Source organism: Cucumis melo, chromosome 12 (assembly GCF_025177605.1).
Source record: "Cucumis melo cultivar AY chromosome 12, USDA_Cmelo_AY_1.0, whole genome shotgun sequence".
Taxonomy (NCBI): Eukaryota; Viridiplantae; Streptophyta; class Magnoliopsida; order Cucurbitales; family Cucurbitaceae; genus Cucumis; species Cucumis melo.
In genome coordinates this window covers 25855756-25883330 of record NC_066868.1, presented here as the reverse complement: position 1 = coordinate 25883330, position 27575 = coordinate 25855756, and the positions used below count along the sequence as shown (strand labels likewise).

Here is a 27575-nt window from a genome sequence, read left to right as displayed (position 1 = left end):
CCTCGGAATGATTTGAAATCAAATTTGACAGGTCTTCTAATGATATTTGTGAATCATAGCATCAGTGATTTCAAGAATGACATTTCGTTCCTTGAAAAAGAGATAAACTCGAACAAGATTAGTCGTGACACAAAAGATATGTTGGAAGATTGCTTACAAAACTTTCAAATAGGATCGGTGAATCTACAAGAAACAATGGAGATACTACAAACAAAAACAGGCTATGATGCAGAACAATTGCCAGTCACCAACGTTGTTAACCTTGCAGTAGAGTGTTTCGATGATTTTGAAGGAACTCCTATCCCTTCCGAGTGGCAATCTCGTTACAATGCCTCTTTTGCATTATTAAACCTTTCGTTGTCAATGATAAATCTTATTACTTGTAATCGAGACTATGCTTGTATCCCATAATTTTTTACTTAAATTAAGCAATATCGGTTGTTACTTAGAACATGTTTTATTTTGAATGATAATATAATTTGAGTGGAGAATGATATTATAATAAAGACACGCTTGTTTTCTATTATTCTTAATAATCTATCTATTACTTTCTTTTATTTAGATTCCAACGTTATATTTTTAAATTAATTAATTTGATAAGAGATTTTTTTTTTGAATTCAAATGGATGAAAGATTTGGTATTTGGGATATAATTGGAATTAAATAAGGATAAGGGAAGAAAATAAAATCGTAATCAAATTAATTATCTTATTAATTAATTATTCCAATAACAACATGGAATAATTAAAAACTTTGAATACTTAATTTCAATAAATATATATATATATATATATATATATATATATATAAACTCAAATTTATCTAAAATTAAGATTGTAATAGTTATGTAGTTTGAATTGTTTGAAAGCAAATTACGGCACGACTTTTATATGAAACATTTGTTTGTAAAATTAACATAACACCATTTTACCTTTGCATAATTGAAGAATTAGAATCAATAGAAAATTTTGATTTAGATAAAGAAAAAAACATTAAAAAAATTCTCGTTCAAAACTGTTTTTCAATCTCTAAATGATGATTTGAAACAAAATATTTTTATCAAATCTAAATTAATTACTAAACAAAATACTTTTATCAAATCTAAATTAATTACTAAAGATGTTTAATATCAAATTAAATATAAAAACAGTTTCTAATCTAAATTATAATACAAAAGAACGTTTGAAAAATAGATTAAATAAAAAAGTACATTTTTCTTAGATCTTAATAGATTAAACACTCGGATTATAAAAAAGCTAATTCTATTACAAGTCATTTCAACAATCTTCAATATCTTCCATATTCACAATCCTTCAGGTGAAACTAACCCCTTAAACTGGAATTCAAAATTGTATAATATATTGTAATTTGAATTTATCAAACTTTTTTTTCCTAACAAAATTAAATTAAAGCTTAATTAGAGAATCCATTAGTTCTTTCATTATATACTTTACACATCTCCATTTCTCATTACTTTTACTATCCATTATTCATTTTCGACCCACCAATATGTTAGCCAAATGCAGATCAAATCAGATCATACCAAAAACATTTTTAAGATCTAAATTAGCTAAAATGGTATTATTTCCAGTTAGGAACTACATTGCAATTTCATATCATTTTACATATACCAACCTAGCTATAATTAACAAACTATATAATTTTCATTAGGTAAGGAGTTCACGTCTAAACGGAATCCCAGTTTCAGGAAACCATTCAGATCCATTAATAAAGTTATCTACCGTAAAACGAAGGGCTGATTCCTTATCTAATATATGATAGTCAGTCCAATTAACTCTTAAAGGATGAAAAAATGAATCAAATATTTCAATGAATAATATTGAAAAAAATATATAAATAAATATAATTTTATAAATTTTTAAACAAGTTAGCATGCATATTGTTTATATTATATATTCACGTTAGTATGCCATTTTACTGTTTATTTTTTATGTTTCTTAAATTTTAAATATCAATTCATCCCTTGTATCAATGTCGTATCTATAAAAATGTAAAAATATCTATATGTTAGTTTTTCTTTTTGCTATCACTGCATATTATTCTATTAAAAACAAGAAAATGGTCTAAAAAGTTCAATAAATGTCAATAATTGGTCTTCTAATTTGATATATAGAGAGCACGTTGAAGTTGAAAGTTACAAAACAACATTTTCCAAGTTGAATTAGAAGAAAAACAAATAATTCAATGAAAAAGGGGGAAAGGCTTGAAAAATGATATCGTGCTGGCTAATGCAAAAGGACACAAAGAGAATGAGATGAAGATCAGGACATGGAACTTCTGTAAAAGAAGCTACGTAAATTGGGTTGGTCTTTTGGTGTCAATTGAACCAATAAATTATAGAGAAGATCAAGCTTTCATTTCCAATCTTGGGAAGTAGGTTTTGAGCTTTAACACTCTGATGATATTTTTAAAAGGCAAATTTAGAGCTAATTAATCTCACATGGTCAAGCGTTCTAATGTATGCTTAGTTGAGATCAATTTTCAATTTTAGTTTCATTATTATTTTGTATGAAACAATTTAGGTTCATTATTTTTTTTTAGTAGTTGACAACTTTGTATGGATGAACACAAAATAGGAAAGGAAAGTATTGCAAGAACCACACAAATATAAACTTAATAGCTTGGACTAATTAACTTAATTATGAAGGGAATTGATAGGTATAAGAAGAGAATTAAACATTAATAGAATTACAAAGAATTACCAAAAAAGTAGTGTATCAAGGATTCCTTTACAAATAGAACCCTAGTTATTCCCATTTCCCCAACTACACTCAACTCTTATCTAATCTACTTCATTTTTGTACATCCTTATCACATGAATATAAGACTGCTTAGTGATGTCAACTTAATTGAGATGTGTATTGATCTTTTTTACCTTGTGAATATTAGAAACAAAAACTAATATATAAAAAAAATGAACAAAAGCACCAAAATTTTGTAAAAAGAAAACCGCATTGAGATCTCTTAATTAAGTAGTAGTATAGATGTACTCAATTATCATGTACAATAAACTCTCTACTATACATATTTCTTAAAAGATGTTTGGTTGAGTTAATTTATTAAAAAAATATATATAGTAATTAATTAAATTATGCTTAATTGAAATTAAAGTATTTTGCATTATAAATTCTATCATTTCCTTTCCGTTAATATAATTGAAATTGTATTGAGATAAATGAAAAATGGTCCTAATTAGTATTGAACTACACTTTTAATTTGTGTTAATGATTCAAATTTGTGTCTCCATCCAAAAGAAAATTGGAACATGGAAGAAGGGTACATTGATAAAGTTGTAAAATTAAAGACTTCCATTTTTTCAGTTTCGAATAGAATCATTGTCAGAGTGAACATTTTTAGCATCTACAAATCAGAATCAAAATCAAAATTATTAGCATAACCTATATTAAGAAAAAGTATAATTCATCAAAATTAGTATATATGGTACTCTAATTACGATCAAATTGATACGATTTGAGGAGAATGTCCCTTTAGTTCTCACCTACGCCTAATGATCATCATATTAATAACATAATATTTTTGTTTATATCATAAATTTAGTTCTCACTTCTCACCCGCTTCGATCAACTTTCTGATTTTTCTTCTCTCTTCTCATTTCATGTTTTATTCTTCATTTTTTTCATTATTATTTGGTTAAACTTTTGCTTAAATCATTGTCTTATGATCCTAATTACAGAATTATTACGATAGAAAAAGTTAATGAATCTTTTTCTTTTAAATTGAACTCAAAATAATAATTAAGAGGAGAAAATGTAGCAATTTGAAGCCTAAGACCAACTACTCAAAATCATAGGAACTTAAAGAGAAGATTAATTTTTCTCACTTGAAGAGAACAAATGGAAAAAGAAAAATAAGAAAAAGTGATGAGTAATTCAAGCTTAACCAAAAGTGGGAGATTCGGAGGTTGAAAAGCCAGTGGGATTGCTTCTGTCATCAAGTAATGCCTACATATCAATATCATCTCCAACTAATGCTATAAAAGTTTTGTAACTTTCAACTTCAACGTGCTCTCTATATATATTCCTAATCCTAGTTTCTTATAAAGTCTCCACTCTTCCATCTAAACATACAATAATAGCATTAAACATAATTAATAAAGCTGCTAACGGGTACAATAAAGTTCATGCAAAGAATAATAAGAAAATATGCAACAAGTTTTTGGATAAAACATGTTATTTTAATTACAAGTCAGTATGAAGAAAAGGATCAAAAATAGAATAATTTATTTGCATGGTTTATGTGTTTTTTCTAAAGCTCTTTCATGGAAACGAATATTAATTTATATAGGAAGGTGGCACCTACATGATCCCATGTGAAAGCAATTATTTAAGCTAGGAGTTGATCTCATTCATTTTATGACAATGAATATACTCAAAGAAGATTATGTAAAATTCAACTTATGGAAATAATCACATCGGTGAGTTGTGATACTTACGTATAACCCTCCAAAATTTATTACAATTTCACAATTTTACTATACATGCATCTTTAACTTTGATAGAGAAATGAAAACGTAAGCCTAATATTTTCCTAAGAAACTGTATATGAAAGGAAATAAAATTAACAAATGAGGAGTAATTAGCCTATAACTCACTTTAACATTCTGCTGATAATCTATTTTTTTCGCAGTGAAAAAATTGTAGTATATGTGAGTGTTAATGATGTGTGTCAACTAGTTAAAAATATTTATGTGCACCTACCGATTTTTATATGTTAATTCCATTTGGTATCCGGTTAGAAAAAAAATCGACAAATTCACCGTCTTCATATTAAGTGAATAGACAGCTTCCAATCTTCTCTTGAAAGAATGAATTCAAAAATTCAAAAGTTTCTTTTAACATTAATGTGATATAAGCTTTTATCTTCTATTATATTTTTTTTTTGTTCCCCGAAGAGATACTAAAATTGAGTATGGAAATAAGAAGTAGTCTTAAACTTTAATTAGTTACTGATTTTAGAAAAATATTATACATTATGAGACACATCCTAAAATTATAAACATTAATATTTACCATCTTTTTCAACCTTAAGAAATTTTTACATCTACAATAAAGACAATATAGCCAATTTCCAAATTTGTAAAGAGTTTATGATGATCATTAACTTTTACTTCCTATGTAGCTCATGCTAAAGAAAACCCCATTTTGTAAAATAGGAGGAATTGTTGTGGCAAATTTTAGATTTTGAAGAATCAAATTAGAAGACCAATTATTGAACTTTTTAGACCATTTTCTTGTTTTTAATAGAATAATATGTAGTGTTGCAAAAGAAAAACTAACATGATGATATTTTTACATTTTTATAGATACGACGTTGCTGTACGGGATGAATTGATATTTAAAATCCATAAAACATAAAAAATACAAACAGCAAAATGTCACACTAATGCAAATATAATATAAACAACATAAATATTAACTTGTTTAAAAATTAATAAAATTATATTTATTTATATATTTTTTTCAATATTATTCATTGAAATATTATTTTATCTATTTTTTCATCATTAAAGATTTATATTTAGTTATGCAGTCGTTATTTGAATAATAATTATGAAATTAAGATTATTTAACTAAAGAAAAGTGTTTATCCTATTGAACATAATGTATGTTTTGAAATAAGACAAAAAAAGGTTAGGTGAGAATCATACCTCCAATTATATCATCCATTTCAAATGTAAGAAATAGTTTTTGATAAAAGATGTTAGTTTGGGGATGATATATATATTTTTTTCAAATTAATTAGATAATAATTATGATTTTGATTCTTATTCTTATAAGATAGAAATTTACTCTCTATATTTCACTAACTTTTTTGCTTCCAATTTTCTTTTGCACTGAGATAATCACTAATTATTTCATTTAGTAATTTCACGTTAAGATAATGAATACGTAAACATCTTTTTATTTGGTAATTAATTAAGGACTTTGATAATGGTCAACAATTGTAATATAGAATGAGCAAAGACACAATATGTGTATATATGAGCCTTCTGATTATTATTATTATTATTATTGGCTATATATGCATGCATGGGAGTTGTAGGGTGAGAAAAGGAGACAAAAAGTGAAAAGAATAATTGCTTAATTATGTGTGTATTTCTATAAATAATCATTTATCAACTACTAAATATATGTATATTTGATGATTCCACAAATTGGTTTAATCATAAAAAAATGGAACTTAATTGAAGTTACAAATGTCATACAATAATTATTGTTGATGTTGGAAAAGAAAATGAAAGTTGATCTCCTCCCTCTATATAAGTGTTGATTCTTTCCGTTTTAGCAACCCATCTCCTCTCTTCTTTTGATTCTTCAAGCTCATTAGACACATTCATCCCTTCACTTTCAAACTTTTTCACTTTTCTTCTCATTTACTTGTTTGTTTTTTCTTCTAATTCAACTGGAAAAATGTCGTTTTTCTTCTTCAGTATTCCATGTTCTCTCTTCTGCTTCTTCAATCTCATGCTATTCGTTCATTCCATAAGTTTTAATCTAACAGTATCATTAGATGGATCGGGCAATTTCAAACGCATTAGTGATGCGATTGTAGCAGCTCCTAACAATTCCAATACGAGATTTTATATTCATGTAGCCCCCGGTACTTACCATGAAGCTATTCAAATTCCAAAGGCTAAGAAGTTCATTGCTTTGATAGGCGATGATGCATTCACGACCATTATCATAGACAACAGAAGTAATGGAACCGGATTCAAGACCAACAACTCTGCAACCCTTAGTAAGCTTCTAATTTCTATATCTTTTTTTAAATTATGGCCATTGATATTCACACCAAAATTTTGAAGATCTTAAAGTTTCAATTTTTTTTTTTTTTTTTTTTTTTTTTATAAACTTGAGATGTTCTTTACTTAAAATCAGTGTTTTATTAGTTGTATTTTAAAATAAATATAGAATAAAAATAAGGAGACATCAGTTTTATCTTTTTTTTTTTTAGAGTAGTACAGTAACTGAGGTTATGGAATTTCAGCTACAATTATGTTTTAATTTTGAAGTAAGAATAAAGAGTATGACTAAAGGGTTTCAATCTACAAACTTGGACAAATGTATTGGTTTAAAGAATTATCATATACATTATTGAATTTTGTTTCCTGACTTTATTTTTATTTGATGCAGCCGTCCAAGGTGACAACTTTATGGCAAAATCTTTAACGTTCGAAAACTCAGCTGGACCTCAAAACGGTCAAGCAGTAGCGGTCTTCGACAAAGCCGACCACACTGCTTACTACAAGTGCAGATTTTTGGGTTTTCAAGACACGTTATATGTCAACGGAAAGTACCAATTCTTTAAGGAGTCTAACATATATGGAAGCGTTGATTTCATCTTTGGACATGGGCGAGTAATGTTTCAAGATTGCAATATATATGCTCGGATGCCGAGCAATTCTATCACAGTCACAGCACAATCCAAAGATTTTTTACGGTCTATCAGCGGTTTTTCATTTCAAAACTGTACGGTCACAGTTTCACCTGAAATATCTTCAAATAAACAAAACGTTAAAGTCTTTTTGGGTCGTCCATGGAGACAGTATTCAAACGTTGTGTTTATGGAATCATTTCTCGATGATGTGGTGGCGTCGGAAGGGTGGATGGAGTGGAAAGGGGTACCAGTTAACAACTTGTTCTATGGAGAGTTCAACAACTTCGGTCCTGGGGCTGACGTTTCCAAAAGAGTTAATTGGACTGGCTATCATTTATTAGATAAGAAATCAGCCATTGGTTTTACAGTAGATAACTTTATTGATGGATCTGAATGGTTGGCTGAAACGGGGATTCCGTTTAGACGGGGACTCCTTACCTAATGAAAATTATATAGTTTGTTAATTATAGTTAGGTTTGTATGTAAAGATGATATGAAATTGTGACGTAGTTTCTCGAAAGGAACTACACGAGAAATAATACTATTTTAGCTAATTTATATCTTAATTCTTTTTTTGATATGATTTTATCTGCATTTGGCCAACATATTGGTGGGTTGAAAATGAATAAATGAATAAGAAAAGAAGAGTAAAAGCAATGAGAAATGGAGATGTGGAAAGTATATAATGAAAGCAAGTGGAAAACTAATGAATTCTCTAATTAAGGTTTAATTTAATTTTGTTAGAAAAAAAAGTTTAATTAATTCAAATTACAATACATTTTACAATCTTAATTCCAGTTTAGGGGGTTAGTTTCACCTGAGGAATTGTGGATATGGAAGATATTGGAGATTGTTTGAAATGAACTTGTAATAAAATTAGTTTTTCTTGCTATAATTCAACGTTCTTTTGTATTCTAATTTTGATTAGAAACTGATTTTATATTTAAATTCAATATCAAACGTCTTTAGTATTTAATTTAGATTTGAATTTTTTTTTTTTAAATGATCATTTAAAGATTTAAAGATTGAAAAACGAAATTTTCAAGGAGGATTTTTTGTAATGTTTTTTCCTTTTCTAAATCAAAATTTTCTATTGAATCTAATTCTTCAGAGGATTTTTTGTAATGTTTTTTCCTTTTCCAAATCAAAATTTTCTATTGAATCTAATTTTTTGAGGATTTTTTGTAATGTTTTTTCCTTTTCTAAATCAAAAATTTCTATTGAATCTAATTATTCTATGATGCAGGGGTCTCTTTGAAAATGATGTTGTGTTAATTTCGCTAACAAATGTTTCAACACAAAAGTCGTGTCGCAATTTGCTTTCAAGCAATTCGATCTCCATAGTATAGTAATCGATTCGTTCAAGATTCCATCCAAACGATCATTTACCTTTAAAATTAGGCAATTCATACACATTTATGAATACTATTGTTTGTTAAAGTTATTAGTTATTAGAGGTGGCCATCCAATAACATTGGAATTAATTAATTTAATTAAAATCTCTAATCCAATTAATTAATTTAAATATAACATTGAAATCTAAATAAAAAGCAATAGATAAAGAGTAATAAAAAATAATTGTATCTTTATTATAAAATCATTCTCCACTCAAATTATATTAAAATCGAGTACATTGAGAAATAAAACATGTTCCAAGTAACAATCCTTATTTTTATTTTAACCACAGGCATAATCTTGATTACAAGTAATAAGATTTATCATTGACAACGAAAGATTTAATAATGCATTAGAGGCATTGTAACGAGATTGCCACTCGGGAGGGACAGGAGTTCCTTCAAAATCATCAAAACACTCTATTGCAAGGTTAACAACGTTGGTGACTGGCAAATGTTCTGCATTATAGCCTGTTTTTGTTTGTAGTATCTCCATTGTTTCTTGTAGATTCACCGATCCTATTTGAAAGTTTTGTAAGCAATCCTCCAACATATCTTTTGTGTCACGACTAATCTTGTTCGAGTTTATCTCTTTTTCAAGGAACGAAATGTCATTCTTGAAATCACTGATGCTATGATTCACAAATATCATTAGAAGACCTGTCAAATTTGACTTCAAATCATTCCGAGGTTCGGAGCTTATTTGTGAGAGACACAAGTTTTTGAGTTCATGAGTTCGATTGCAAGTATGACGAACAAAGTCGTTGATTGTTGTATTTTGATCCGCCTTAGTTAACATGCACAAACTCAAAATACAAAGCAACACAAGGAATTGTCGATCAGAAGCCATGTTTTTCAATCTCTCTACTAATTTCTTTCTCTTGCTTCACTCTTTGAGAGAATTATAACCATATGGATATTTGATATTTATAGCAAATTAATTCCTTCAGTTTTGTCTAGTCAAAATCTGATTTGTTATTCCATCAATTTCGTTTGGAAATTAATTTGGATTCAGTTTCAAAAAGGATGGAATTAATTATGAAATGATACGATTCCATGTATATATAAATACAGCCATATAATTCCACCTTTTCTTTTCTTTTCTTTTCTTTCTTTGCTTTTCTTTGGGTTATGTATTGTTTTTTACTTAACCCTATGTGCCATTCAATTTTGTCGAAAAGTCACCATTTTCGTTGAAAATAGTTTAATTCACATTTCCAATTTCATAAAACAAAAATAAATAATAAATGTATATATAATAAAAAAAAAATAAAGAGGACAACTTGGTTGTGTCTTTATAGCCTTTTCGAAATTATCTATTGGTTATGATACTTTATTAATATTTTTATTGATATTTCTATAAAATCAAAATTTTGAGTAATTGTAATTGTAACAATAAAATAATGTAACACAATAGCAAAAATTTAATTAAATAACTTTGAGGCCGGCTTGATTGACGGTGTTAGAGAATTGGTATTAACCATATCTGTTTAAGCACTTCTCATTTTTTAGTTTTATAGAAATTAAAATCATAATGAAGATTGTTTTCAAAATTAATATTAAATTACGATTTCTCATTTCAGAATCTGTATGGTACCGTAATATTGTTTAACTACAATCAAGGTAGGATCGTTTTATATTCTATATTAGGTTAAAAGAAATTATTAAAACAGAAATTTAGTTGAATTTCATACAATAGAAATACAAAATCTCCCGTACAAAAGAAAAGGGAAAAAAAAAGGGACACATAATGAAAATATTGTATCAAATTTGTAAGGAATCATACAATATCATATAATGACCCTTATAAATATACATTTATCATATCACAATCAATTTATTATCTTATTCAAAATCAAAAAATATTTATGGAATCTTAATTAATTAATTAGATTACATTTTTCACTTAACGAAACAATTTTACCATTTTCTTTTCGCTATAAATTTATAGCATATTTTTTATTGTTTTTACAAAGAGCGAAGAAAGAAAAAGAAGCTAAGATAGAGTTGGAAAAAAATGGCTTCCCAACAACAATTCCTTCTCTTCTTTTGTGCTTTGAGTGTTTTTATGTTAGTGAATGCGGATCAAAATACAACCATCAACAACTTTGTTCAACATACATGCAACCGAACTCACGAACTCAAGAATTTGTGTCTTCTCCACATTAATTCAGACCCTCGCGATGATTTGAAGACAAGCTTAACTGGTTTTTTGATGATATTTGTGAATCATAGCATTCCTGATATCAACAACGACATTTTGTTCCTTAAAAATCAGCTCGATTCAAATAATATGACTCGTAACACTAGAGATATGTATGAGACTTGCTCGAATGACTATCAAGCAGGATTATATTATCTACAAGAAACATTGAAGATTCTACAAACAAAAGCGGATTATGGAGATATACAATTCTTGCCAGTCACCACCACTTTTAAACTAGTAACCGGATGTATGCTTGAATATGAAGGGTTTTATCCTATCCCTCTTGAGTGGCAATCTCATTACAAAGCCTCTTATGCATTATTAGAACTTTCATTGGCTATGGTAAATCTTATTAAATGTAATCATGATTATGCATGCTAATTTATTGCTTAGTATATAGCTTTTTTTTTTTTTTTTTTTTTTTGCTTTCAGTTTTGGTATTAATATTAATATTTTTCTACTTCTCCCAGCGAGTTGAATTTTCTGTGTGAGTTCTTCTTAAAGAAATGAATAAGTTACTATGTTTTATTCTTGATTTGTGTGATTTTTATTGATTCAAAACATGTCTTATGATTTTAATTCCAAAGTTAATTTAAAATTGATTAAATAACATCTATTTACATGTTTTAGTTTATTGATCTGAGTTAATGAATCTTTATATTAATATTTCTTGAAGACTTGTTATTAAATTGTTAATTCTATAGATAGAGATATTTGTTTGGTGGAGTGAATTAATTATGATTTTTAGTATTGATACACAATTGAAATATTAATATAAATAGAACATATATATCAAATTGGTTAAGATCAATTTCAAGCAACAAGTCAGATTTATTAACAAAATTGTTTAATTGGATGACTACTTATCTAACACATGAAACTCAATCCAATAAACCCTTTTAGAGACATCTGCTCTAGAACCACGGTTATTAAACTCTCCATAAAACCAATTGTTCATCAATATCCCTGATCACTCTTATCATCCTTTAGGCAACACACTTCCTCGTCGAGAAATGACTCCAATGAATATAACCCGTGAATAATATTGTCTCCATGGTTGGCCAAGATAGATCTATATCTTGACATCGACTTTGTTGGCTGTTATCTTTGACGTACAAAGTGTGAGCATGGTCATTGGTTTGTTCTTTAACTTTTAAAGTTTAAATTAATAATAAACACAGCTTTCATAAATTAATTTCTTTGTTGCAAAACCTCCAATATATTGCTAAAACTCTCACTTACGATGTTCAATCTTATTAAATGTAACATATGCCATGACTTAATTATATCCTTCAATCAAAATCAAATACATGATATTTTATAGTGGATTTTTTTTTATTTTAACTTTTCGTATATCAAATAAATGTTTATATTAATAGAATTAAATTGTTTTTTTAAAAAATAATTATTTTAGTACAAATTAAGATGGAAGATTTAATTGTAAAACTTATTGATCTCGTACACATGACAAAGAGGTAAATTTATGTTAAGTAAATAAAACAAACTATAAACTAATTAATTGTACAATTGAGAAATTAATTTATAAACATATACTTAGCCATACATCCACATACACTGCATGCATATATATATATATATGTGTGTGTGGTAAATGTTGCATTTAACTATATATTCAATAATAGTTAAATGCAACATTTACCATATATAGATTTATGGTCCTATTTACAAAAATGGAAGGAAATAAGCATAAAAAATAAGATCATAATTAAACAAAATTTTTACTTTTTCCTTTTAATTTTCCAAACTTATAACTAATTATAAACACTACTTTAATTTACCCATAAATTTTCTAATTTCCTTATACCTTTGTTGCAATATTTTTCTTGCATTATTATAACTCCCATTTTTTTCTTCTACTAGATAGAGGAAGGTGAGACAATCTTACACCAAAACTTTAGTACTCTCAAATGTAGTATAGTCATATGGCTTATATCCTCGATCAAAGTCAAATTGATAATATATATTGCTACAATATTAATTGATGACAAGATAAAGATTGATTCTCTTTCTCTTTCTCGTAACCATAAGGTAATTGACTCTCATTTTTCAAAGAAATTAAAATTATAATCAATATTATTTTAAAAAATAATGTTAGATTGCAATTTCTTTCTAAGAGTTCCCCAACTATAGAACCACATTTAATAGGTAAATATCATGCGCTCGTGATTTCAATTTATAACATATTTCAAATAAATGATTTATTTTAATTATCTCAATGAACATAGGGTGATTTTGAATTCCATTTTTATGTTAAAAGAATTATTAAAATTGTCCAGTTTCCTTAGAATTTAGTCTTTTTAGAGGTAAATGTGTTATAGTGTTGTATTCTAATTTTCAATAATGCATGAGTGCAATAATATGTTTGTATATAGATGTATAATAATTAAAATTGTGTCCAAAATATAAGGCATTAATTGAATTAAATCTAAATCAATTCTTACCTTCTTCAAAATGAAACGAATGAAAATTCCAAACAAATTTCATGGAATCATTGATTAGATTTTGCAAAAAAAGAGGGTACAATAATGAAAATATTGTATCAAATTTGTAAGGAATCATATAATATCATATCATGACCCTTATAAATATACATTAATTTATCATATCACAATCAATTTATTACCTTATTCAAAATCAAACAAAATTTATGGAATCTTAATTAATTAGATTAGATTAGATTTTTCACTTAACGAAACAATTTTACCATTTTCTTTTCGCTATAAATTCATAGTATCTGTAAGAAAGAAAAAGAAGCTCAGATAGAGATCGAAAACATGGCTTCCCAACAACAATTCCTTCTCTTCTTTTGTGTTTTGAGTGTTTTTATGTTAGCGAATGCAGATCAAAATACAACAATCAACAACTTTGTTCAATATACTTGTAATCGAACTCACGAACTCAAGAATTTGTGCCTTTTCCACATTAATTCAGACCCTCGCGATGATTTGAAGACAAGTTTAATTGGTTTTTTGATGATATTCGTGAATCATAGCATTCCAGATATCAACAACGACATTTTGTTCCTTAAAAATCAGCTCTATTTAAATAATATCAGTCGTGACACCAGAGATATGTATGAGACTTGCTCAAATGACTATCAAATGGGATTAGATTATCTACGAAAAACATTGAAGATTCTACAAACAAAAGCGGATTATGGAGACATACGATTCCTACCAGTCACCTCCACTTTTGAACTAGTAACCGGATGTATGCTTGATTATGAAGGGTTTTATCCTATTCCTGTTGAGTGGCAATCTCATTACAAAGCCTCTTATGCATTACTGGAACTTTCACTGGCTATGGTAAATCTTATTAAATGTAATCATGATTATGCATGCTAATTTATTGCTTAGTTTATAGCTTTTTTTTTTTACTTTCAGTTTTGGTACTTAATATTAATATTTTTCTACTTCTCCCAGCGAGTTGAATTTTCTGTGTGAGTTCTCCTTAAAGAAATAAATAAATTACTATGTTTTATTCTTCATTTATGTGATTTTTATTGATTCAAAACATGTCTTATGATTTTAATTCCAAAGTTAATTTAAAATTGATTAAATAACATCTATTTACATGTTTTAGTTTATTGATCTGAGTTAATGAATCTTTATATTAATATTTCTTGAAGACTTGTTATTAAATTGTTAATTCCTTGTTTGGTGAAGTGAATTAATTATGATTTTTAGTATTGATGCACAATGGAACATTAATATAAATAGAACATATATATCAAATTGGTTAGAAAACCATAATTATCGTTTAGAAAAAAGTCCACATTTAAATGGAATATCAATTTCAGGCAACAACTCCGATTCATTAACAAATTTGTCTAATTGGCTGACTACTTATCTAACACATGAAACTCAATCCAATAAAACCTTTTAGAGACATCTGCCCTAAAACCCCGACCATTATACTTTCCATAAAACCAATTGTTCATCAATACCCCTGATTACTTTTACCATCCTTTAGGCAACACTTCCTCGTCGAGAAATGATTCCAATGAATATAACCCGTGAATATTATTGTCCCCATGGTTGGTCAAGATAGATCTTTATCTTGATGTCGGCTTTGTTGGCTGCTCTCTTTGACGTAGAGTGTCTTGAAAACCTAGAGAGCTTGGTCATTGTTTGTTCTTTAAATTTTAAAGTTTAAATTAACAATAAACGCTGCTTTCATAAATTAATTTTTTTATTATGTTATATCTTTGTTGCAAAACCTCCAATGTATTGCTAGAGCTCTCACTTGGGATGATCAATCTCATTAAATGTAACATATGCCATGACTTATATCCTTCGATCAAAATCAAATACATAATATTTTATAGTGGATTTTTTAAAATTTTAACTTTTGCATGTCAAATAAATGTTAGTATTAATAGAACTAAATTGTTTTTTTTTAAGAATAATTTTTCCTTTTAATTTTTCAAAGTTATAACTAATTATAAACACTACTTTAATTCACCAATAAATTACTATGTATTATTTTCATTTGTGTGATTTTTATTGATTCTTAATTCCAAAGTTAATCTAAAATTGATTAAATAACATCTATTTACATGTATTTTTGGAAAGATATTTGTTTGGTGAAGTGAACTAATTATTTTTATTTTTATTATAATTATTATTAAAGTTAATGAATCTCGTAATGGTTAAGAAGGAGTAATTAAATATATTTTGTTGTTAGAGTGAACTAATTTAATTAATTATAATTTTGAGTATTTATAGAAATGAATTATTAATAAACGATAGAAATATTGGAAATATTGATGATTTGATATAATATTATTTATTTAACGTCAACTTCACCCACACACTATAGATAACCTAAACATATATATATACATTTAGTACTTCCTCTATAATCAACTGTCTATTTTTATATATATCATTTCATTAATTAAGTTAGTATAGAATTATCAAAAGAAATATTAGTAATTCTCTCCATCCAAAAGAAAATGGAATCAAAATCATAATTATTATCTAATTTAAGAATATATATATGATTTTTCGATATTAAAAAAAAAAAGGGTATTTTTGTTATAATAAAATTAGGCCTTATTATTCTAAATTTATCTCTACAAACTCTTTTTTAATTTCATTAACACCTAATTAACAATAAATTCATAAAAAAAATATATGTTTCTTTATTTTGTAAATTTTTTTCTTTTTTTGTTAGTTCACAATCCTTTAGAGTAAAAAAAATTTGGTTTGATCTGTCTTTATTTTTTAATCTTTATATCATCCTTTGAATTTTCAAAGACAAATTAAAATTAAAGTGATGTTCAAATTCATGGACACTACCAAATTAAATTAAAAGGTATGCTCTGTTTATATATTTGTTTATATTTCATTTTCAATAAATACAAAACAAATAAACCATTAATATATTTATTTGTTTAGATATAAACAGAACATAAATACAAAAGATATTTATTTGTTTATATATATATTTTTATATTGATGGAGAATAGAACATTAATATAAACAGAACATATATACCGAATTGTTTAAGAAAAGCATAATTATCATTAAGAAAAAAATCCACGTCTAAATGGAATACCAGTTTCAGGCAACCAGTAAGATCCATTAACAAAGTTGTCTATAGTAAATTGATTGGCTAACTGCTTATTTAACAAATGAAACCCAATCCAATGAACCCTTTTAGAGACATCTGCTCCAGGACCACGGTTATTAAACTCTCCATAAAACAAATTGTTCGTTGGTACCCCTGGCCACTCTGACCATCCTTCGGGCAACACTTCCTCGTCAAGAAATGACTCCATGAACACAACCCGTGAATATTGTCTCCACGGTCGGTCAAGATAGATTTTGACGTTGGCTTTGCTAGCTACTATCTCTGACGAAACAGTGACGGTACAATTTTGAAATGAGAAGCCACTTTCTTCATGTAATTGTTCTTTGGATTGAGCAGTGACCGTGATGGGTCTGTTTGGTTCTCGGGCATAGATGTTACAATCTTGAAACATAGTTAAGCCATTTCCAAAGATAAAGTCTACAGTACCATAGACATCACATTCTTTAAAGAAATGAGACTTGCCTCCGACGTACAAAGTGTCTTGAAAACCTAGGAACCTGCACTTGTGATACGCAGTGAAGCGAGCTTGGTCAAGAACTGCCACGGCTTGACCATTTTGAGGACCGGCGGAGTTCTCAAAAGTCAATGATTTTGCAATGAAATTATCACCGTTAACAGCTGCATGAAATAAAAATACTTGGTTAAATAGTATATATATGAGTGAAAAGCCATAATATGAAATAGAAAGCCATAATATATATAAAAGAAATTGAATGGCACACTTACTAAGGGTTGCAGAGTCGCTCGTCTTGAATCCACGAGCGTTACTTCTGTCGTCGACAATTATGGTGGTGAGTGCATTATCGCCAATCAAAGCAATGAAGGTCTTGGTTGGTGGAATTTGAAGACGCTCATGGTAAGTGCCGGGAGTTACACGAATATAAAATCGTGTATTTGAGTTATCTGGTGCTGCTGCAATTGCAGCAGCGATTGTCTTAAAATCATTCATAGAACCATCTAAAGATACTGTTGCATTGAAAGTGAATGAATGAATGAATGGGACGAGGTTGAAGAAGCACATAACGGTAATTACGACTGCTTTCAAAATTTCCATTTTACTTTCAAGATGGAGAAGGAGAAATGAAATGAAGAAGGGGCAAAAGAAGAGAGAAGATGAGATGAATCCAGAGAGCTGTAGAAAACTTGCTGCAAGAAATTGAATTTGATAAAACGTCTGAGGTGAGAATAAATAGAGGGAGGAGAATATCTTTTTCTTTTCTTTTTCAATATCAACAATAATATTTTTCTCAAGTTCTAACTTCAACTAAGTTCCATTTGTATGATTAAATCAACAAATGCATATATTTAGTATAGTTGATAAATGATTAATTACTTATAGAAATATACACAAATATTTAGGAAGTTATTATTTTGAATATCTAATCACTTCTTGGTCTATCCTTTTCTCACCCTACAACTCCAAATTTAACTTAATAATGATACAAATTCAAGAAACAAAAATACAAAAAATTAATTAAATTAGCTACTAACACATCCTGCTGTTTTATTTAATTAAAGAAGTTTGGACACTCATCTAATTGTTTGTGATTAATTGATACTACTATTTAATTATTAATTAGTTAGTATTTGAGGAAATCGTGATCTTTTTTTTGTATGCACATATATATAGCAAAATATATATTTTTGAGGACTACTATATAAATATATTATGTCCATAATTACTCATTCTATATTTGCAAAAGAAAATCAGAAGAACATGCATAGCACATAAGAAAGTTGGGAAAATAGTATTTTTATCATATAAGAATCAGAATTATAATTATTGTCTAATTTAGGAAATATATATGATTCCTCAACCTAACCTCTTTTACCAAAAATTAAAAATGGTATTTCCTACTTCATGGGTGTTATAATTCGAGGGCATAATTCTAACCTAATTATTTTTTTATGTATATTATTCTCAATTTGTCTATTATTATTCAACTTCTTCAAAAACATGCATATTATAGTTAATTGGATAAACACTTTTTGTTTTTCAAATAATCTTAAATACACCATTGTTATTCAAATCACCAAATAACGAAACATGAATAATTTTTTATTGAGTTAATGAGTTTTATTATTATTATTATTATTATTATTATTATTATTATTATTATTAGTGAAGTTGTGTTAATTAATGAATCTTGTAATGATTAAGAATGAGTAAGTAATTATGTTTTGTTGGTAGAGTGAACTAATTTAATAAATTATTATTTTAAGTATTTATGGAAATGAATTATTAATAAATGGCGGAGAATATTGGAATTATTGATGATTTGTTATAATATCATTTATTTAACATCAACTTCACCCACACACTATGGGAACCCTAAACACACACACATATATATAATACTTTCTTTATAATCAGCTGTCTATTTTTATATATATCACTTCATTAATTAAGTTAATGGGAAATTATCAAAAATATATATATATATTAGTAATTATCTCCGTGTAAAAGAAAATGGGAAGAAAGTTATTGAACTATAAAGACTGCATTTTTATCACATAAGAGAATCAGAATCAGAATCATAATTATTATCTAATTTAAGAAAATATATGATTTCCTAGAATAGCTTCTTTTATAAAAAAAAAGTAACAAATAATAAAATAAAAAGAAGGTATTTTTGTTATAATTTGAGGGCTGCAATTCTCACATAAAAAAAATTAGGTATTATTATCCAAAATTTGTCTATCATTATTCAATTTCTTGGCAACATACATATTAGGGTCAATTTGGATACCCATTTGACAAATAAGTTACCTATAAAATTAATATATTTATTTTATAAATAAAAATTATTTAATTTAATTTCTTTTTATTCTTCCATCTTCATTTTCTATTGGGATCAATTAATCATGGAAGAATGATGAAACAAACAATATATTCCTATAGGAATGCCCCATATTAACTTTAAATAATCACTTTTCTTATTAGTTTTGTTTACCCTAATTGATGTTTGTATTTGTGTGTGTATATATATATATTTTTCACGTATTTTGAAAAGTTCAATTTTCGATTAAAGAAACTAATAACGAAAAGAATAGGAATTAAATTAGAAAGAAAAAGAAAGCAAAAATTTGAAAAGTGAATAGAATGTGATATTGAGTTTCACCGATGATTCCATAAATGAATTGGTCATTTTCTTTTCTTTCTTCCGTTTTCATTTTGATATTCTTTAATTGTTTATATTATTTTTTAAATTCTTGTCACTTTAACATTTTTAAAAATTGAGAAGACATGTGGGAAGTAAAACTTATGCATCAAGTATTTATATCTATTTTTGTCAATTAAGTCATGAATTTTTAAAATACTTCAAATATGAGACGTCTATTGAATACAAAATTAAATGATAAAAGAATCATCTTACAAAGAATTTAAAATTTATTAAGCACACTTTTAAAATTAAAAATTTAAAGACCTATTGCTCTTATAGCATGATCAAAATGATAAGAATGTGTATCAACCTAATTGAAATTTCTCCCTCCTTAGTACTTTAACTAAAAAACCTATTAAACCAAAAAAAGATTCACAAGATCATTAATCGTTTTTAAAATACATAAATGATTTTAAAATAAACAATAACCCAACTCAAATTTTAATTTATTGTCAAAGTTTTGTGAAAAAATCAGAGAAAATAAGAGAGAATTACACGTGGTGGCATTAAGACACATCTTTATTTTAGTTAAATAAGTTATGTAATATATATATTACAAGTTTGAATTAAAGGGTTTTGTTTTCTCAAAAAGAAAAAATAGTTTTAGGGTTTTTTTTAAAAAAAGGGTTTTGTTTGTTGAACTTAAAAAAAAAATGGTTGTTGGTAGCCCTAAACTTAGTAGTTGTGAGAAAAAGTTATTAATATTCTCTTCACATTCTAAAAATACCTAATTTCTAAAAAAGAAAAGAAGAAGAAAATTATGTGTATTGCAAATAGGAATTTGAAAGAGAGTTTGTAAAATGTTGGGATTGGAAGGTGTTCACATTGTTCTAACCTTTTTGGCATTATTCCTTTACTTTTTATCTTCTTCCATCTCTGATCTATTCTTGTTTGCAATGGCCTCCAAAATAAAACATTCCTTTGTTTTTATTCGAAGTCTTCCTATAATTAATCCAAATTTGTTTTACTATATAAATATATTGTTTTAAAGAAATTTATAGCAGTACTTCATTATTTTATTTTTGAGACACAGCAGAAGGATGATGAATCCCATTTTCTGAAGCTAACCCATTTACTATTGCTTGCTTTCTTTTTCATTAAAAAAGATTATCATTATATTAATTTCTCATACACCATTTTTTGTTAAATTCATAAGAATAATTACAGCGAAGAAGTAGATTAGACTGAAGTTTGAAAGATGATATAAAACATTATTTCTCATCTGCCTTTATTTGGTTGTTTATTTGGTGAAATTTTTTTATTAATTTATCCAATTGAATTGTAATTTTATTAAAATTTTAATAACGGGTTAATTGTATGTTAATTCTATTTTCAGTTTTGGTACTTATATTAATATTTTTCTACTTCTCCCAGCAAGTTGAATTTTCTGTGTGAGTTCTTCTTAAAGAAATAAATAAATTACTATGTTTTATTCTTCATTTGTGTGATTTTTATTGATTCAAAACATGTCTTATGATTTTAATTCCAAAGTTAATTTAAATTTGATTAAATAACATCTATTTACATGTTTTAGTTTATTGATCTGAGTTGATGAATCTTTATATTAATATTTCTTGAAGACTTGTTTGGTAAAGTGAATTAATAATGATTTTTAGTATTGATACACAGTCGAACATTAATATAAACAGAACATATATATCAAATTGGTTAAGAAAACTATAATTATCATTAAGAAAAAAATCCAAATTTAAGTGGAATATCAATTTGAGGCAAAAAGTCAGATTCGTTAATAAAATTGTCTAATTGGTCGACTACTTATCTAACACTTGATACCCAATGCAATAAATCCTTTTAGAGACATCTGCCTTAGAACCACGGTTATTAAGCTCTCCATAAAACCAATTGTTCATCAATACCCTTTATCACTTTGACCATTCTTTAGGCAACACTTCCTCGTCGAGAAATAACGCCAATTAATATAACCAGTGAATATTATTGTTTCTATGGTTGGCCAAGATAGATCTATATCTTGATGTCGGCTTTGTTGGCTGCTATCTTTGACGTACAAAGTGTCTTGAAAATCTAAAAACCTCGTTGAAGAAAGCTTGGTCATTGGTTTGTTCTTTTAACTTTTAATGTTTAAATTAATAATAAACACATCTTTCCTAAATTAATTTCTTTGTTCTGTTATATCTTTGTACCAAAACCTTCAATAAATTGTTTTTTAAAAAAATAATTCTTTTAGTACAAATTAAGATGGAGGATTTGATCGTAAAACTTATTGATATGGTACACATGACAAAGAGTTAAATTTATGTTAAGTAAATAAAACAAACTATAAACTAATTAATTGTACATTGAGAAATTAATTTAAAAAATAATGTTGGATTGCAATTTCTTCCTAAGATCAGTTTTCCAACTATAGAACCATAGGTATATATCATGGGCTTGTGATTTTAATTCATGACGTATTTCAAATACATGATTTATTTTATCTGAATGAACCTAGGATGATTTTGAATTTCATTTTTATGTTAAAAGAATTATTAAAATTGTCCAGTTTCCTAATTAGAATTTAGTCGTTTTAGAGGTAAATTACTTATTTAAATGTGTTATAGTGTTGTATTCTAATTTTCAATAATGCATAAGTGCAATAATATGTTTGTATATAGATGTATAATAATTAAAATTGTGTCCAAAATATAAGGCATTAATTGAATTAAATCTAAATCAATTCTTACCTTCTTTAAAATGAAACGAATGAAAATTCCAAACAAATTTCATGGAATCATTAATTAGATTTTGCACTTAAGGAAATTAAACAAATTTTTTATAATATTTTAATATTAAATCGAAGCGCTTCTCATTTTTTAATTTTATAGAAATTAAAAACATAATGAAGATTTTTTTTAAAATTAATATTAATCTAAGATTTCTCAGTATGGTGCAATTTCAAATTATAACGTATATAAAATTAATGTAATATTATTTAACTACAATCAAGGTAGGATCGTTTTATATTCTATATTATGTTAAAAGAAATTATTAAAACAGCAATTTAGTTGAATTTCATACAATAGAAATACAAAATCTCCTGTACAAAAGAAAAGGGAAAAAAAAGGGGTACAATAATGAAAATATTGTATCAAATTTATAAGGAATCATATAATATATCATATCATGACCCTTATAAATATACATTTATCATATCACAATCAATTTATTACCTTATTCAAAATCAAACAATATTTATGGAATCTTAATTAATTAGATTAGATTAGATTTTTCACTTAAGGAAACAATTTTACCATTTTCTTTTCGCTATAAATTCATAGCATCTGTTTGATTGTTTTTATACAGAGCGAAGAAAGAAAAAGAAGTTAAAATAGAGATTGGAAAAACATGGCTTCCCAACGACATTTCCTTCTCTTCTTTTGTGTTTTGAGTGTTTTTATGTTAGTGAATGCGGATCAAAATACAACAATCAACAACTTTGTTCAACATACTTGCAACCGAACTCACGAACTCAAGAATTTGTGCTTTCTCCACATTAATTCAGACCCTCGCGATGATTTGAAGACAAGTCTAACTGGTTTTTTGATGATATTTGTGAATCATAGCATTCCTGATATCAACAACGACATTTTGTTCCTTAAAAATCAGCTCGATTCAAATAATATCAGTCGTGACACAAGAGATATGTATGTCGCTTGTTCAAAAGACTATCAAATGGGATTAGATTATCTGCGAGAAACATTGAAGATTCTACAAACAAAAGCGGATTATGGAGACATACAATTCCTACCAGTCACATTCACTTTTAAACTAGTAACTGGATGTATGCTTGATTATGAAGGATTTTATCCTATCCCTCTTGAGTGGCAATCTCATTACAAAGCCTCTTATGCATTATTAGAACTTTCATTGGCTATGGTAAATCTTATTAAATGTAACAGTGATAATGCATGTGTTCTAAGTAATTAACTAAATTTTCTAGTTAAAGTCAGTATTGTTATTACTGTAACTTTGATTTTAATATTTGTTTTACGACAAGTTTAATTTATGCCAAAAGTAGTAGCTAAAAGCAAAGTTTGTTGGTTCGTTCTTAAAGTGTATTTGATTTGGTGGGAGGATGATGTTCATTTTTTTTCTGAAAACTACACTCTCACTCATATTTTTCTACTTCTCGCAGTGGGGTGTTGAACTTTTTGTACACTCTTGCCTAAAAGAACCAAATAAATAAATAAATAAGTTTCTATAAGTCATTCTTTCATTTTGGTCATATTATATTCCCTTTCGCTTAAATCCTTTACTAATATTTTTTGGTGAAGTTTATCAATATAATTTTTATCTTTTAGTATTGATAGAGTATGAAACACAAGTATATATAAACAGAAATATCTTTTATATTTGTTTGGTGTTAAGTCCTAAAGACCGGAAGATATTTGTTTGGTTAACTAAATTAATTATAATTTTTAGTATTGATGCACAATGAAACATTTATAAACAGAACATATATAACAAATTGTTTAAGAAAATCATAATTATCACTAAGAAAAAAGTCCATCTCTAAATGGAATACCTGTTTCAGGCAACCATTTAGATCCATTTACAAAGTTATCTACGGTAAATTGATAGGCCGACTGCTTATCTAATACACGAAAACCAGTCCAATGAACCCTCTTTGAGACATCTGCTCCAGGACCACGATTATTGAATTCTGCATAAAACAAATTATTTACCGGTACCCCTGGCCACTCTGACCATCCTTCAGGCACCACCTCGTCATCAAGAAATGACTCCATGAACACAACCTTAGAGTATTGCCTCCATGGCCGGCCGAGATAAATCTTAACGTTGGCTTTGTTGACTGCTATCTCCGACGAAACTGTGACAGTACAGTTCTGAAAGGAGAAGCCACTCACCTCTTTTGGTTGTTCTTTGGATTGAGCAGTGACCGTGATGGGTCTGTTTGGTTCTCGGGCATAGATGTTGCAGTCTTGAAACATAACTAAGCCATTTCCAAAAATAAAATCGACACTGCCATAAATTTCACACTCTTTGAAGAATTGAGTGCCTTTAACGTACAAAGTGTCTTGAAAACCTAGGAACTTGCACTTGTGGTAGGCAGTGAAGTGAGCTTGGTCAAGAACTGCCACCGCTTGGCCATTTTGAGGACCGGCGGAGTTCTCAAAAGTCAATGATTTTGCAAGAAAATTATTACCGTTAACCGCTGCATGAAATAAAAATACTTAGTTAAATAGTATATATATGAGTGAAAAGCCATAATATGAAATAGAAGGCCATAATATATATAAAAGAAATTGAATGGCACACTTACTAAGGGTTGCAGAGTCGCTCGTCTTGAATCCACGAGCGTTACTTCTGTCGTCGACAATTATGGTGGTGAGTGCATTATCGCCAATCAAAGCAATGAAGGTCTTGGTTGGTGGAATTTGAAGACGCTCATGGTAAGTGCCGGGAGTTACACGAATATAAAATCGTGTATTTGAGTTATCTGGTGCTGCTGCAATTGCAGCAGCGATAGTCTTAAAATGATTCATAGAACCATCTAAAGATACTGTTGCATTGAAAGTGAATGAATGAATGAATGGGACGAGGTTGAAGAAGCACATAACGGTAATTACGACTGCTTTCAAATTTTCCATTTTACTTTCAAGATGGAGAAGGAGAAATGAAATGAAGAGGGGGCAAAAGAAGAGAGAAGATGAGATGAATCCAGAGAGCTGTATAAAACTTGCTGGAAGAAATTGAATTTGATAAAACGTCTGAGGTGAGAATAAATAGAGGGAGGAGAATATCTTTTTCTTTTCTTTTTCAATATCAACAATAATATTTTTCTCAAATTCTAACTTCAACTAAGTTCCATTTGTATGATTAAATCAATTTGTGGAATCAATAAATACATATATTTAGTATAGTTGATAGATGATTAATTATTTATAGAAATATACACAAATATTTAGGAAGTTATTATTTTGAATATATAATCACTTCTTGGTCTATCCTTTTCTCACCCTACAACTCCACATTTAACTTAATAATGATACAAATTCAAGAAACAAAAATACAAAAAATTAATTAAACTAGCTTCTAACACATCCTGTTTTATTTAACTAAAGAAGTTTGGACACTCATCTAATTGTTTGTGATTAATTAATACTACTATTTAATTATTAATTAGTTAGTAATTGAGGAAATCGTGATCATGCACATATATATAGCAAAATATATATTTTTATGGCTAATATATAAATATATTATGTCCTTACTCATTCTATATTTGCAAAAGAAAATCAAAAGAACATGCATAGCACATAAGAAAGTTGGGGAAATAGTGTTTTTATCATATAAGAATCAAAATTATAATTGTTGTCTAATTTAGAAAAATATATGATTCCTCAAACTAACCTCTTTTACCAAAAATTAAAAATGGTATTTCCTACTTCATGGGTGTTATAATTTGAGGGCATAATTCTCACCTAATTTTCTTTTTATGACCATTATTCTCAATTTGTCTATTACTATTCAACTTCTTAAAAAACATGCGTATTATAGTTAATTGGATTTTGTTTTTCAAATAATCTTAAATACATATATAATTGTTATTCAAATCACTAAATAACGAAATATGAATCATTTTTTATTGAGTTAATGAGTTTAATTATTATTATTATTATTAGTGAAGTTGTGTTAATTATGTTTTGTTGGTAGAGTGAACTAATTTAATAAATTATAATTTAAGTATTTATAGAAATGAATTATCAATAAATGGCAGAGAATATTGGAATTATTGATGATTTGTTATAATATCATTTATTTAACATCAACTTCACCCGCACACTATTGGAACCCTAAACATGTATGTGTGTGTGTGTGTGTGTGTGTATATATATTTACTACTTTCTTTATAATAAGCTGTCTATTTTTATATATATCACTTCATTAATTAAGTTAATGGGAAATTATCAAAAAAAAAATATTAGTAATTATCTCCATGTAAAAGAAAATGGGAAGAAAGTTATTGAATTATAAAGACTCCATTTTTATCATATAAGAGAATCAGAATCAGAATCAGAATTATTATCTAATTTAAGAAAATATATGAATTCCCAAAATAACTTCTTTTATTTTAAAAAAAAAAAAAAAGGTATTTTTGTTATAATTTGAGGGCTACAATTCTCACATAAAAAAAAATAGGTATTATTATTCTAAATTTGTCCTTCATTATTCAATTTCTTCACAACATACATATTATGGTCAATTTGGATACACATTATATTTGACAAATAAGTTACCTATAAAATTAATATATTTATTTTATAAATAAAATTTTTTTTTATTTTGTTTCTTTTTATTCTTCCATTCTCATTTTCTATTGGGATCAATTAATCATGGAAGAATGATGAAACAAACAATATATTCCTATAGGAATGCCCCATATTAACTTTAAATAATCACTTTTCTTATTAGTTTTGTTTACCCTAATTGATGTTTGTATTTGTGATATATATATTCTAACTAAAATTTGTAAAATGGGTTAGAGCCACTCTTAATGTTTGACATTTGCTATTTGGTTGTCATTCTCATGACGATTCAGAAAATAATTAGAACACTAATTAACAATATACTTATAAATTTATTATTATTATTATTTTGTTTAATAATATTAATATTTTTTATACTTTTCACGCATTTTAAAAAGTGTAAGGGTCAATTAAACAGACATCGAAACTAATAACAAAAAAAAAAAGGAACTAAATTAGGAAGAAAAAGAAAGCAAAAATGTGC

At 27.2% G+C, this 27575-nt stretch overlaps 2 protein-coding genes across 2 annotated transcripts; one reads left to right on the top strand and one right to left on the bottom strand.

Annotated features, from left to right (window-relative positions):
- The first annotated feature begins 195 nt into the window (after positions 1-195).
- On the top strand, positions 196-7861 carry LOC103503212 (probable pectinesterase/pectinesterase inhibitor 39). Its single transcript, XM_051079772.1, has 3 exons — positions 196-382; positions 6544-6780; positions 7176-7861. Exons 1-3 carry the CDS (start codon positions 196-198, stop codon positions 7859-7861), a joined length of 1110 nt encoding a protein of 369 aa, XP_050935729.1.
- Positions 7862-16570: 8709 nt separating this feature from the next.
- On the bottom strand, positions 16571-25399 carry LOC127144191 (probable pectinesterase/pectinesterase inhibitor 39). The gene is made up of 4 exons (XM_051079771.1): positions 25105-25399; positions 24346-24996; positions 17365-17604; positions 16571-17256 (listed from the first exon to the last, which is right to left on the bottom strand). Exons 1-4 carry the CDS (start codon positions 25397-25399, stop codon positions 16571-16573), a joined length of 1872 nt encoding a protein of 623 aa, XP_050935728.1.
- Between the last annotated feature and the right edge of the window lie 2176 nt (positions 25400-27575).